The sequence below is a fragment of the Lissotriton vulgaris genome, chromosome 10 (assembly GCF_964263255.1).
Source record: "Lissotriton vulgaris chromosome 10, aLisVul1.2, whole genome shotgun sequence".
Taxonomy (NCBI): domain Eukaryota; kingdom Metazoa; phylum Chordata; class Amphibia; order Caudata; family Salamandridae; genus Lissotriton; species Lissotriton vulgaris.
This window is the reverse complement of record NC_141698.1, coordinates 884,418,577-884,434,453: the sequence shown is the minus strand read 5'-3', so window position 1 is coordinate 884,434,453 and position 15,877 is coordinate 884,418,577. Positions and strand designations below refer to the sequence as shown.

The 15,877-nt window shown below is 44.5% G+C and overlaps 1 protein-coding gene across 1 annotated transcript in view; it reads left to right on the top strand.

The window, feature by feature from the left end:
* The window catches only part of LOC147688945 (ATP-dependent translocase ABCB1-like), a 1,419,218-nt gene that overhangs the window by 1,310,384 nt on the left and 92,957 nt on the right, over positions 1–15,877 (top strand). Inside the window, exon 27 of the mRNA XM_086941842.1 lies at positions 3,842–3,988. Coding sequence (XP_086797968.1) covers positions 3,842–3,988 — 147 coding nt within the window. The remainder of the gene's footprint in view (positions 1–3,841; positions 3,989–15,877) is intronic.

Here is a 15,877-nt window from a genome sequence, read left to right as displayed (position 1 = left end):
TGCTTTGCCAACTGCATTTTTGTATGCATTTACAAATTGATGATTGAATGTCTCATGATTGCCTTGTGGGAAAGCTTATGCTCAGTACAGTAGGCCTGAATTGATTATGATGACAAGCCAGTATAAATAGCAATAAGTTTGATTGGCATGCAGGGAAATGGTATTCTTGATGCCATAGGTCTGGCCTGTTTATTATCAAAAGTTATTACAAAGGCAGTACGCCAGGCTTATTTATTGTGAAAACATGGTAAAGCAAATAGGCCTCTTGCAGTGGATTACTATCATAATATTTAGGTTTCAGGCTGTCTCACAGATTGCCATAGTAGGCAAGGATTTTGGTGTTGGCCTCCCACTCTGATACACACAGTGAGTAGAATTTCAATGTGAGGATTCTAGTTAGATCCTATTGAGAGGGGGTGCATTGTGGATAGATCCCCCAATTGTAATGTTGTTCATATTTGTAGTTTTATAAATGTATGCCAGATGGTTGCCAGTTTATGCGCTCTTAGGCTGTTGTATATAGAGTCAAGCCATTGGCATTAGCAAGCGGTCTTATTAGTTAACTGGGAATGTGATATCAGGTTCTTTAGGGTGATCTCTTTAAAATAAAAAGTCATGACAAACCAAGTATCTCTCACCTAATTATTGTGAAAAAGGTTGCGTTACCGGCAATAGGCTTTTAAATATGTGTTCTTATTACACTGTGCTAACGACTGTAGACATGAATTTTCTTACATGGCATTTAGCAGATTGCAATGGTAGTCAAGGGTTTTGGTGTTAGTGACCCTCCTGGGAAAAGATGAATAGCACTATGGCAATCCTTTTTAGGCTCTATTAGTAGACATTTAATATTGTAGGGATTTTATATTTTTTTGCCAACTGTATTTTGTACAATTTGTAATTGTATTATGGTATACCTGATTGTTGCTTTGTTGGAAGGCTTATCGATCAACATAGTCGATGTGAGTTGGTTATGGTAACAAGCCAACCATTGTTTATAGTGAAAAGTTATGATAAAGGAAGAAGGTCTGCCATATTGATTTTGAAAAGCATATGTTAAAGTCAAAAGGCGTTTAAGCGTAAATTGACAATTCGCTGCATTAAAGCCTACAGATAGATATTTAGTTACATGAAATGATATGCATTACATTTGGAGGGAATGATTCTGGTGTTGGTTACTGACTCTTACAAATTTTATGGGGTGAAGATTTGCACTGTAATTCTTCTTCTTAACTATCTGCTAGGATTGTGTCATAATTAAATAATGCATGCATCCATTGATATAAGCAATATAGGACCTGATTATGATAGCCGTCGGATAGCCACTGACCGGCCATTAGTGGTGGTCCAACCGCCAGCAGCCCTTTCATCCGACTGCCGAATTACAGTGCTGGCAGTCAGACCCACATCTGTCGGACGACCCCCCCTACCAGGATCAGAGATCCCGATGGGGTGGCAGTCAGGGCAGCATTCGATATTATTTGCATTGCCAAGGAAACACCACCATGAAATGGTTGTTGGAAAGGGATATTGGGGGCCCCAAACAAGCCCTCCTTCCATCGTAGGCCACTGAGGAGTGGCATTAGGGGGGCACATGTAGTTCCACCACTCATCTCCTTGCACCGTGTACCATGACTTTATGGTACATGGCACAAGGTGCATGGTCCTGCTGGAGGTGCTGCACGGCAGCGGCATGTGCTGCTAATCTTTGCCAGGACCACCGCATACCACTGCTGCCGTTCCTACAGCTTTGTGACTGCCGGTCTGTGCTATTCATCTGCCTGAGTGTCATTTACACTTTGCTTCCATCTATGATAGCACATTGCATGTGGCAATGGTTCAATCGGTAGCAGTTACTGACTGTCTTGCGCTGTGAATGATGACGTTTCAGATCACATGCAGATCCACCTGAATATGAGTGTGTTTCAGTGTAAAAGCTGGTTGTACAGTCTACTAGTTTTAAGTTTTTCTCATTTTATAGTTTCCCTTTCTTTTCTGTACTTCTCCTCTTTTTATTCTAATGTTTCCTAACAGGATTCATATAACAAAAAAAGAATGAGTAAGCTACTTATTTCCACTGTTATTGTAAATACAAGTGCCTCATAATCTATGTACCTTTGGAACGAGCAGGGTGTTTTAAAAGAACCCTCACTCACCAACCTATTTAGTTACATTCCTTACTGGTTGCCGAATGCTTCGAGGGTGTGCAACGATGCCTGATTACAGCAGAGATTTTTTTCTTGTGGATCTGTGACTGTGCGTGTGATGGTGGAGAGTGGTGTTTTAAAATTGGCTTGGAATCTCCTGAAAATTTTTATTTTAGTGTGGAGATCCCGGTCAATGTTAAAAGTAGTGGTGGATATTTGTGGGATGTAAATTGATCCCACTTATCCTTGTGTGGTCTACTTCTTTAAGCCACCTGATATAGAACCTCTCAGGGTCAACATGGCTTTCGTCAGGGCCAGAAAAACGACATGCGCACTATTGCAAGCAATTTTTTTATTTGTACTTACAAACCAGATCACTGTTGGCGATAATCACCTATAGTGATTCATCCTGAAAATATAGATTATGAAAAACAATATTCATTGTCAGGCATGGAGTTTTTGCCATGGATGCAGAATATACTTTCTCTTTTTTTCCTGATCATCAATGGCGATTTCCATTGTTTTTACTACTTCTCTAGGATACTATGTTCATACATTCAGACTCAAGCATACTTCTGGGTAGAACACATTTCACAAGGACAAATAGTTACTGTCAATACAGTTGTCTTTAACATACTAGGTCGCTAGGACAGTACACATATACATATGTTTTTTTTGCTTATCTAGGTACCATGCGGAAACACAATACAGCCGACTGCTCTCTGCACCTTTCTTTGAGTGATAGACAAAATAAATTATTTTCATGCTGTGTTGTGAACGAATTTTCATTGCTTTTAGTCCCATATTGAATATTACATGGGTGGTTTTAGTCAATGACATAGCCGACTGCGCCGCTTACCTCTGAATGCATGGCAGTCAGTTTTTCGTATCAGGTGGCGCAGTGGACTAATGCATCCACTGTAGGGGCCTGTGTACGACCTCATGGTCACGTGTTCTAATCCCGTCGGGTCCACTCAGCCTTTCTTCCATCTGAGGTCGATAAAATGAGTACCATTCAGTTGGGTAACAATATACATCTGTTATTCAGTGCCCTGAGGACCTTGGGTGATACGTGCACTTTACAAATACACATGTGTGCTATGTTTAGCTTTGTTATTATAATCATATACCTGCCATGATGGCAGTATTTTTTCTTTCTTTTTGTTACTTGTACTCTTTTAATTTATCATGCATATGTTGTTGAGTTTATGTGTGTTTTATTGAGGTTGTGTCATAATGTAAAAATGAGTCACTGAACTGATGAATAGATGCCTGAGTGGAAGGGTGAATGATAGAGTGCATGTATGATGGCCTGTATGATGGCCACTTGAGTGCATAAACCGATCAATGCCACAAAAGGCACTTTCATTCATAAGCCAGACATATTGCTTGTTGTGAATTTCACTGTGGACTTACAAAAAAGCCAAATATGTCTGTTAGTGTTTCCAAGCACTCACCATGTTTTTATAAAACATAGCACAACAGTCATGGCTGGTTACTAGCCTTTCACTATCCTTGGTCCAAAATACCAGCAATCTAGATCTATAAAATCCAGGTAGAACATCTGAAAAAAGCAGTTCTTCTACACACACAGGCACTGTACATGTTTTAAGCTAATTGTATGAAGAACATGAATATTATGACATTGTCTGTTATTATGCATTTATTTTTTTTCTTTTTCTTTTGAAATGTAGAAATACAACACACGAGCTGGAGCTAGAGGAACCCAGCTCTCTGGAGGACAGAAGCAAAGAATTGCAATTGCACGTGCTCTTATACGAAAGCCCAAAGTGCTACTTCTTGATGAAGCTACCTCTGCCCTTGACACTGAGAGTGAAAAGGTTTGAAAAATTTCAATACTAGGGCACATTGTGGTGCCAACTATAAAAGATGTAAAAATAGGGACTCCTGATTCAAAAAGCATATTACAACCATGATGAATAGTACTAGAATGAGTCTATTTTATGTGCTTCTTATTGGCAATTTAAAGAGGTCCAATCCAGTGCCTAATTTGAACTGGAAGTTGCCAGTGGGGGCCACCAACACTCATTTTGAGAGAACAGCACTCAATCCTTTACAAATAAAGCACTGGTCCAAATATAACTCTAAACACAACACTCTACAATCTTTTGTATGCATAGTAGTCCATTACATGTTGTGGAATAATCTGCACATGAAAAGCACTTATATGATGCAAATATGTAAGTAGAATGGAGAAATGACTGTAAATGAGGATATATCCTCCCAATTGAACAGGCAAGGGTACCATCAAAAAGGGCTAATGGTTACCATAAAAAATGGAAAACGTCCTTTACAAAACTGTAAGCTAAGTCCAGTTCACAAACGTTACAGTCAGATCAAGTTGTAACATAGGCTACTGAGGCTCAAATCCACTCCAGTCTGCACTTCAAGTATATCGAGAATACACCAAGCCACACACTGAAACAGCAGCTTTATTACATAGAACACAATAGTTGTTGAAATAATGCTATCTTGACTGAGGGAAAAACACCAAAGAACAAATCAAATAAAATAAGAGTCTACAAGCAAACACAGTTCTCACAATACAACATTTGCACACATTAGAAGCACAGTGATTTTTTTCAAAATCAGCCACATTATCAGAAACTTCACATGTTGCAGCAAACAAAAAGCAATACACATGGTTTCACATTTCAAAGATCCCCCCGAAAAAAAATTTCAACACACAAACACAATGGCACACTGTTCCACCCATGCCCCTGAATGGATAACTCTGATCCAGAATCAAATACACAATTCATCCAGGGGGGTGTTTATTGGCAACATCTGTTCCACATCAATTACCAGCTGAGCCCAAAAAACACATTTCAAACGTTCTGCCCTCATTAGAAAGGAACTTACAGTCACACAAGCATTGTCATTTTGTTGTCAAATGACTGCCCTATATCCAAAAGAATACCATCACTGGAGGACCGCAAGAAGGCATATATTGGTAGAGGATCACTCAACCTGATAAGCCAGCATCAAATATTTTGAAAAGTTATGTAGGACACATTCCATCTTAGACCTGTCAGCCTTAGGGTCATCGTCCTCCTAAATGTTTACCTACTTTCCTCCATTCTAAAGTGCTTGTGTTCATTCCCCTAAAAATGGTTACATTTTCTTACACCTGGCTAGCACAGTTCATTTACACATACGTCCCTTGTAGTGTGGTATATCCTATACCTAGGGCCTGTAAAATAAATGCTACTCACAAACCACTTAAGTAGCACCTCAACCTATGTCCCAGACCTGACATTGGAGCCTGAAGGCAGTTTTCTAAACTGACAATTGGAGTTGGCAATGTAACCCTTAAACTCCCATTTTAGTGCATATAAATCACACTTAAGATAGGCCCTAGGTGGCCTATAGAGCAGCGTACATTGCATTTAAAAGGATGGGCATGTGCTCCTGGTAGCCAAACACTCCTATGTTCCTTTTTTTACTACTGTGAGGCCTTCCTATCCCATAGGATCAATCAATAAATCAGCGGATTTGTATAGCGTGCTACTCACCCGCTAGGGTATCAAGGCGCAGGAGGGAGGGGGAGTTGCTACTGCTTGAACAGCCAGGTCTTGAGTTGTTTCCTGAAGGAGAGATGGCCCTTGGTCTGCCGTAGGTGGGTGGGGAGGGAGTTCCATGTCTTGGCCGCCAGGTAGGAGAAGGATCTTCCTCCGGCGGTAGATCTGCGAATTCGTGGGACAGTGGCGAGGGCAAGGCTGGCGGAACGGAGCTGGCGGGTGGGTATGTAGAATGTCAGGCGGCTGTTGAGGTAAATGGGGCCCATGTCGTGAAGAGCCTTGTGTGCATGGGTGAGGAGTCTGAACATCATCCTCTTGCTGACGGGGAGCCAGTGCAGGTCTCTCAGATGGGCAGAGATGTGGCTGTGACGGGGGATGTCCAGGATGAGTCGTGCAGAGGCGTTCTGTATCCATTGGAGTCTTTTCTGGAGTTTGGCTGTGGTGCCAGCGTAGAGGGTGTTCCCGTAGTCCAGTCGGCTGGTTAGGAGGGCCTGGGTGACCGTCTTCCTGGTTTCAGTGGGGATCCACCGGAAGATCTTTCGGAGCATGCGCAGGGTGTTGAAACAGGATGACGAGACGGCATAGACTCGTTTGGTCATCGTGAGGGAGGAGTAGAGAATGAATCCCAGGTTGCGTGCATGGTCCTTTGGCTTGGGGCGATGCCCAGGGCAGGGGGCCACCAGGAGTCGTCCCAGGCCGAGGGGGATGGTCCCAGGATGAGGACTTCCATCTTGTCTGAGTTCAGTTTCAGACGGCTGAGCTTCATCCATTCCGTGACGTCTTTCATTCCTTCTTGGAGGCTGGCTCTGGCGGTGGTGGGGTCGTTAGTGAGGGAGAGGATCAGCTGGGTGTCGCCCGCATAGGAGATGATGTTTAGGTTGTGTTGGCGTGCGATGGCTGCGAGGGGGCTCATGTAGACGTTGAAGAGGGTGGGGCTGAGCGAGGAACCTTGCAGGATGCCGCAGATGAATTTGGTGGCCGCGGATCGGAACGGGGGAGGCAAACTCACTGGGTTCTTCCGGTGAGGAACAAGATGATCCACTCCAGGGCCGTTCCTTGTATCCCGGTGTTGCTGAGGCACTGTATTAGGGTGCGGTGGCATACGGTATCGAAGGCTGCTGAGAGGTCCAGGAGGATGAGGGCAGCTGTTTCCCTGTTGTCGAGCAGGGACCTGATGTCGTCGGTGGCTGCGATGAGGGCGGTCTCGGTGCTGTGGTTTGCTCGGAAACCGGACTGTGAGGGGTCAATGGATCTGTTTGTCTCAAGGAAGGCGGGGAGTTGTTTGTTGACGGTCTTCTCGATGACTTTGGCAGGAAAAGGGAGGAGCGAGATGGGGCGGAAGTTCTTGAGGTCCGTGGGGTCCGCGGTGGGTTTCTTCGGGAGGGCGCTGAGCTCGGCATGTTTCCAGCTCTCCGGGAAGGTGGCGGATGCGAAGGAGCTGGTATTGATGTCCCGGAGTTGGGGTGCGATGATGGAGTCGGCTTTGTTGAAGATGTGGTGTGGACAGGGGTCGGTAGGGGAGCCGGAGTAGATGGTGTTCATCGTGCGGGTGGTGTCTTCGGTGCTGACCCGGGTCCAGGTGCAGAGGGTGGTGGTGGGGGGCGCTGGTTCGGTGGTTGGGTGCGTGGTCTGTGCGCCGAAGCAGTTGTGTATGTCGGCGATCTTGCGGTGAAAGAACGAGGCGAGTGAGTCGCAGAGGTCTTGCGAGGGTGTGATGTCGTTGTTGCAGGCACTGGGGCTGGAGAGCTCTTTAACGATGCAGAAGAGTTCCTTGCTGTTGTGGGTGTTGTTGTCCAGTCGTTCTTTGAATGTTGTCCTTTTGGTGGTGCAGATCAGCTGGTGGTGTTTTTGGATGGCGTTCTTGAGGGCTGTCATGTTTTCTGTTGTCTGGTCGTGGCGCCAGGCTTTCTCGACGGTCAGGCAGGTCTTCTTGGAGTTTTTGAGGTCATTGGTGAACCACAAGGTTTTCTTGCTGCTGGGTCTGCTGGGAGGGTTCTTCAATGGTGCGAGTTCATCGGCGCAGTTGGTGAGCCACTGAGTGAGGTTGCGTGCTGATTCGTTGGGGTCCCTCGTGTTGGTGGGAGGGTGCTGGCTGAGGGAGGCGGTGAGTTGGTCGGTGGTGATCTTGGTCCAGCTTCTGCGGGGAACCTGTTGTGGGTGGTGGTGGGTCGTGGGTCTCCTGAAGTTGAAGTGGACGCAGCTGTGATCTGTCCAGTGTAGTCCGGTGGAGTGGCTGAAGGAGAAGATGGGGTCTAGCGTGTGGCCGGCGTAGTGGGTGGGGGTGTCCACCAGTTGCTTGAGTCCGAGGTTGGCGAGGTTGTCCAGCAGGGTGGTGGTGTTGCTGTCATTGTTGTTCTCCAGGTGGAAATTGAGGTCCCCTAGGAGGATGTAGTCTGGGGAGGTTAGGGTGTGCTGGCTGACAAAGTCTGCGATGGCTTCCCCTGAATTTTGTGCGTGGCCCCGGTGGTCTGTAGATGAGAGTGCCTCTGAGGCTGGTCTTGGGGTCAGTGTGTATCTGGAAGTGAAGGTGCTCGGCGGCGGTGAGGGTGTCGTCGGAGTTGGTCGTGATTCGGATGGTGTTTTTGTGGACGATGGCGATGCCTCCTCCGGTCTGGTTGATGCGGTATGGGATGGCTATGGCGATGTCCGGGGCTGAGGATGCGTTCATCCAGGTTTCCGTGAGGAAGACGACGTCTGGTGCTGTTGTGTCGAGGAGGTTCCAGAGTTCGACGGCGTGCCTGTGGACGGAGCGGGTGTTGAGCAGGATACATTTGAGGTGATTGTTTCTGGTGCTTGGCCTGGCAGGTGCGGTGCAGGTCCTGAGGCAGCTGCATTTGCAGGCTTGACAGGTGAAGGGTCCGTGGGTGCCTTTCGGGCTGGCTTGCTAGCATGTGGAGTTTTGGCCGGCGTTGAGTGCGTGGAGGGTGGATGCGTCGTAAGTCCGTCGTGTGGGCTGGCAACGTCGGGGGTTAGGGGTCCTGGCGCTGGGCGCGGTCCAGACGCGGACGGGCGCAGACGGGCTTGCCTTTGGTGCACCTTCGGCGCGCAAACGGCGCACCCGCTGCGCGTCCTGGCGGAGTGCTCCATAAAAGGCGAAGTGGGAGGGAGGAGCAGCTGGGAGGCGGGAGCGGGGCAGCAAATAGAAAGGGATACAGAAGGCAAAGTGGGCGTGGCTGCACGGGGCAGTGGCGGGAATCGGGGGGGAGAGACGGGAGCAAGGGCGCTGGAGAGCGCAACAGTAGGATCGAAGCGGGGAAAAAAACGGGGGGCAAAGCCTAACAAAACAGCGAAAAATGCGGGGGGATCACAGAGAGGGCGAACAGAAATACAGTGAGGGAAAAACCTGTAAAGTGGCAGCAGTAGTAAGAAGGAGCTGCGAACTCGCGGCGGAAGCAGGAGGCAGGGGTCACGGGCACACGCGAGGAGCCGTGCGGCGTGAGGAGCGTCTAGACCAGGGTCAGGACACACTCACTGCCGTGCGGAGTGCTCCTTAAGAGGCCAAGTGGGAGGGAGGAACAGCTGGGAGGCGGGAGCAAGGCGGCGAATGGGAAGGGATACAGAAGGCAAAGTGGGCGTGGCCGCAAGGGGCAGCAACGGGAATCAGGGGGAGAGACGGCGGCAAGGGCGCTGGAGAGCCAACAGTAGGATCGAAGCGGGGGAAAAAAAACGGGGGGCAAAGCCTAACAAAACAGCGCAAAATGCGAAGGGGGTTACAGAGAGGGCGAACAGAAATACAGTGAGGGAAAAAACAGTAAAGTGGCAGCAGTAGTCAGCAGGAGCCGCGAACTCGCGGCGGAAGCAGGAGGCAGGGGTCACGGGCATACGCGAGGAGCCGTGCAGCATGAGGAGCGTCTAGACCAGGGTCAGGATCACATTGGGTTTCCTTATTACATAAGTGATACATTTTGATTGGGAACAAGTAGTCAGTTCATGTTTAGTAGCTATGAAATTGTAATAAAAAATCCTCTTTATTGGTAAATTCAAATTTTATATTACAATTTTTATAATCTCACTTTTAGCAGGTTGGCATGTTTCTGCCCTTAACTCTTTTGTGTCTGCAGCCTGTCTTGAGTCACATGACTGGGTGTAACGGACAGATTGACTTTTTGAATTATTCTCAGATAATCACACAATAGATGGATTAGGTGTGCCTGAATGGAATGGGCCATCTGTTGGCAGGATGGGGTGGCAGAGCTGAGCACAGCCCCACTTGAAGCTGAATAGGCTGTGCTCCTTTACACAAAGGACTTTGTCATCTCCGTATTGTCACTGCAGCCAGCATGAAGCCAGAGCAGGGAAGTCAGGAATTACATACACTTCAAAGGAACTTTCAATAGGCTTATCCCACCTTCAAGAGGATGGGCACCAGTTTTAAAAATTATTCCCTCAGACACACTTTTCACTTTACTCCTAGACCTGCAGAAGGACTCTAAGAGGACTACCTGCTGCTGTGACCTGCCGTGCACTTTGCAAGACTACCTTGCTATACCTGGAAGGACTGATTTTCTGCCTGTAGCCTACATTGAATGCTAGAGGCCATCCCTGCAGTTTTAACCCCATATATTCACCCGAACCCAGGACTACCAGAGTAACTCCAAGGGCTAGTATGCTGGCCACTTGTTCAGAACCACAGGGTCATAAAGACTCCCACCTTTTTTATCCCACACTTGACACCAGTCTGAGTGAGTCGTGAACCCCCATGTGGTGTCCTACTAGTCCAGGACTCCTGGTTGTGGTGCTAAAGGTGTTCAGATGGGCAGAATGCAAAACTGAGGACTGACTTGTCTGTTAATCTGCCCAAGGTGTATCACCTGTCAGCCTGACTTTGTGACTTCTCCTCCCTCATTCCTCTCTGCAGCAGCAAATCCTGTTCAGCAGTGCTTTGCTAAAGGGCTATCTCCGCCCTTGAAATTGTCTTTGACTAAGAGACTCCTGCCTCATCCAGCCAGAGATTTTCAACTCTTAAAAAAAGAGACTAAAGGGGTGATTATGACTATGGACTACCCTTTTACAAGTTTGGTGGCCAGATCACAGATCCCTGATCCCCTGTGGTGGTGCAGTCTGAGGTCCCCAATATGCGCCAAGCAGGAACTTGCTTTGGATTTTCCATTGAAGTGTCTTTGTAAGGCTCACAGCTTGGTACCGCCAAAGCACCAACAGACTCACCAGGAGAAAACCCCAAATCTGGCGAGCGGTCAGCGAACACGTTTGGTGGCATGGGAGCGGGGTGCTGGCATGGGGGCCCGTTCCCACACCGCCAAACTTGTAATCAGGCCCTAAGTCCGAAAGAGAAATTGTCACCGTCTACGGCTCCCTGACAACAATAATCCCTTCACTGATACCGTTTCGCAGGCTTGACACACTGAACTTTACCTTCTAAGAACATTTTTTTACAATTTCTTTTAATTACAAAGGTAAGGCATGACAAGAACTAATCCACTTTTTGTAACAACCCGAGCTCCATCACGGTTGGACATAATTTTTGAATTTGAACCAGTCTTGCATGACTAGATGTCTGTGGTTGGCACTTTGATCTTCTATGTGCTAGTTTTTACCCACAATTTAAAAAAATTCATACCTCCGGGTATATTGATTGGATTTTTGTTGTTTTGTTTTCAAATAATTTATTAAAATGTACTCTGTTTTTTAAGGTTGGTTTAGGATTTATTTTTGTACTATGTTTTCACTTTATTACTCTGTGCTGCATAGATACTTTACACATTGTCTCTAACTTAATCCTGACTGCTTTTTGTGCCAAGGGCCCAGAGTGAAGCACAAGATAATTTAGTGACTTTTTGTGGTTCACCCTGCAGCGGATTGTGACTGTTGCATGACCAGGGCTCACATGTCACTTGATTAAAGACCCAATTTCTCATATTCCAAAATAATACCTTACGACAGGGCTGAAAAACATGTATATCCTGCAATGTAGCTCCATTCAGATACCTTGACTGGTGTAGTTACCATAGTTGAGATACCACATATACACACACATCTGGTGCTAAAAAAACATAATTCCCTCATTTACATCAGTTGTGAGGCCACAATTTAAGGTGGACCCTATTAGTATCTATAAATGTCATTTAATTGACAGCATTGAAAGCAACAATATTACGCATTGATGTTGTATCCTAGTAAAGAGTTCCAGAAGACTTGGATAGGTTACAGAGGATACGTTTATTCTACTTAGAAGGTTAGGTAGGTTTTCCAGTAGATATGTAATCAAAACCCCACCAGTAGCATCCTCTCTTCTGCTCAACACAGGATCCAACTGACAGTCCACTCACAGTATAGCAAACATTCCAAATGACATCACATTCACACTAACATTCTACACTCACTAGCTGATCAGCAGAGGCAGAGAAACAGGGAAGATGTAAGGTAGAAAACTTAGATATAACACACCCTTCCTCTTTATACAATGAACAAAGAGAAAGCAAATGTAAATCGCAAAATTGCAGTAACATCACAGCATAATCCATGAAAAATTGCAGAAGAAGATTTGCAAATGCACATAAGTATGAAAAAAAATACTATAAATAAGCAAGGTAAAATGAGATGTAAAAATAAGCAATAAAGGAAAAGAAAACATGTAATAAAGTACAAAGTAAGAACAATATGACAAATAATACAGCACGCAAAGAATACAAAAATAGAAAAGACACGCATCTCCTTCCTTAGCAGAGAAAAAATTGAAGTAAGAAGTTTCAAAAGGAAGGAAATAGTAAAATAACGGAAAAGCAAACAGAGAACATTTACATAAGCAAGGAGTAAGAATACCACAAAAACTAACAAAGGAGTAGTGCACCAGTGTAACCACCACAACCACACCAACTGGCCAGGCTAGCAAGAAGTATGGAACCACTGAACACAGCAACAGGAAGAAGGAAACAAAAGAAAGCAATAAAAGTAAAGAAAAAACAGGTGGCGTACACCTAACACATCAACCAAAAGGAAGACATGTAGAGAAGAGAAAATGGTGAAAACTCAATAAAGAGACTCACCAAAATTAAATGCAGGGAAAACGCGATCTGTGTGAACTGTACCACACCGAGGATAAGAGTATAGTCACACCAAAATTAGACCGCAAGTGATAAATGCAGGGAAAATACGATCTGGGTAACTGAACTACACAGCAAAGAAAATTCAGTAACACCTCAAGTTAGACCACATAATTAAACCTGAGCACAATATGACAATTAAACTGTAAGTATCAAGTATATATGTAAAGAATTAGAGGAACAAAGAAAATGCTCCAGGAAAATGTGATCTGGGTAAACTGAACTACACAGCAAAGAAATTCAGTCATGCCTCAAGTTAAACCACATATGAAAACCTGCGCACTAAATGGAAAATGCACTGTAAGTATCATCATGAAGAAATCAGAGGTACTCGGAAAAGTGCTCCAGGAAAAGTGTTATCTGGGTGAGCTGAACTACTCAGCAAAGAAAATTCAGTCACACCTCAAGTTAGACCACATACGAAAACCTGTGCACAATATAGTAAAGGCACTGTAAGTAAAAATGATGTACAGAACCGAGGCAGAAGGAGAAATGCTCCACATCAAAGTGTAGATAGAAAATTTAGGAAACCTGCATGGCAAGAAAGAATACATTAACAAAAGGCACAGAATAAAATGGCAGTACTATAGTAGAATAAAATGAGCATCAACACATTATATAATTATAAAAGGTGTTAAAAAGCATAGGATAAAACGTAGTAAATATGGGATGCCAAAGATGAGAGTAAAACAGTATGGAAATGAGCCAGTATAACATGAAGTTCATCTCTTACAGTTGAGGCAAAGAAAACAGCAAAGTGGCTTTAAATGTGTTTTTTTAGTCCGAGGGCAAAAGGCTGTAGACAATATAATAATAATAATAATAATAATAATAATAATAATAATAATAATAATATTAATAATAATGATAATGACCCCCGAGATACCTAATAAACAGCATGGCTCAAAAGACGAAAATTGATGGTCTTAGGTTTTTTTTTAAGAAGAAGGTGTGTACATCACCGTGCTAGAGTTATTGAAAGTTAAAACAAAATACCACTGATTGAAATTTCTCATATTATGCCACCAGTAAAAAGCGGTAAACAAACAAAGCAGTACCTTCGGCCAAGACACTATTTTCAGACCGCAATATTCCAGTAAAAAGCTGAAAAGGGAAAGCTGAGAAATAACGTGGCTGACCGTAAATTACAAATACCTGGTTGGCATCCGGGATAACTTGAAGACTGCTGTTTCTAACCGCAAGATGGCGGCACGCGCGGTGATGCTGAGCCGGGTGGCTCTCGGCATCACTGTGCTTACAGATATCAATAAGTGGTAGAAAGAGTGGCCGGCACACGTCACAGAGGTTGATGAAGAGGCATTGCAAGAGCACAGGACACAAGTGATGCTACATGCCTGAGTTCATCTTCATAGTAGGCGGCTCGTGACAATTTAAAAATGTATGGCAGCAGTTTAACCGCCAGTGCGGGAGCACAAAGAGGAGAATGTGTCAAATACCAAAAATACTCACTATTTGTGTTACAAATTTAGCCACAGCCTATGCCTAAAATACCGTCAAGAATGCCTCTATAGATGGAGGTGTATACACAGTTGCAGGCACCGCAAGACTGAAAAGGCAGAGCAAACACGGTGGTACACGGTTCCTCTCCACAGTGGCAGGCTCTCAGGACGCTGGACGTAGAAAAGCCCAAAAGATTGGAGAGAGTAGATAAATCAGCAGTTTGTAAGCCTTGGTGAGCTTTTCAAATGCTCAGCTCACTTATGATAGATATACAATTACTAAACAGTTCAATTTTGTACTTGCATGGAACGGCTTACACTAGATCAGTTAATAGCCTAGTCAGAGGATTCTTAAATGTGGAGCCAACATTTGTAGATGCTGTGTACACACCATAGTACATTTTTTTAAGCTAGCTGAGTGTCAATGCAGCAAGAAACATGGCAGCAGGTAACAAGGGCTCAGTCAGAAGAAGTCAACAGGAATGGGAGTAGAAATCAGGTAAAAAGCAGCAGGTAGCATGAAGCATATGCCCTGTTTGAAGCAGGAAGAAGCAGGTAACAGGAAACTTACACCTTGTCCATGGACTGTCCGGTGAAATTTGGACACTGGTGGGGCGGGAGGGTGTGCATTCCTTACTTAGGTTCATTTTAAGTAGAAACTTGAATAAAAGTACCATAAGAAGCTTGTAGAAGGTCCTTTAAAAGTTTGAAGAAGGTTCTCACATGTAGTTTTGATCCACCTCATTGCCAATTTATGTTATATCCTAGTAAAGAGTTCCAGAAGACTTGGATAGGTTACAGATGATAAGTGTATTCTTCTTAGATGGTTAGGTAGGTTTTTCAGTAGATATGTAATTAAAACCCCACCAGGAGCATCCTCTCTGCTGCTCAGCCCAGGATCCAACTGACAGTCCACTCACAGTATACCAAACATTCCAAATGACATCACATTCACACTAACATTTTACACTCACTAGCTGAACAGTAGAGGCAGAGAAACAGGGAAGATGTAAGATAGAAGCCTTAGATATTACAAATATTATGCAAAAGGCGGAACTGTTTATCTAAAAATACAACCTGTCAATTTCAATTTCAAGCTTTATTCGACTATTAAAAACAATCACAAAAGCGTACAATAAAACACAATACAAACATTATAATAAAACAATAGCTCAGAAATGAAAAATTTCGGAAGATGTAAAACACCAGACTTTTCCTATGAGAAATGGCTTTGAGTAAAAAAGTAGCAGTAAAAAAACAGGTGTCTGCAGAGTCAAGTGCAAATAATAATTCCATGGCTTGGGTAATAGTATACACTGATAATCTTAAAAACATAGGTCTGAGATAGAGACGGCGAAGATGCATATAGAGTGGACAAATAAGCATGAAGTGCCGAGTACTTTGCCTAGTCTGACCATCACAAGGACAGGGGGAATGGCTAGGAAGTTTCATCTCAGGGAAGGCAACTAAATTATGTACTATACCAAGTCTGAGTCATGTCAGAACAAACTGATGGGACTGCTTGGTTATGAATTTTAAGTACATAGGCATGCCCTTTCCTTCAGGTTTAGTGGTGTGATAAAATACATAGGTAGACATGGTAGTACACTTTACCCTACGCATATCAGACTTAGTTTGGATGAAAACATCTTTAAGTTCCTTTTTCC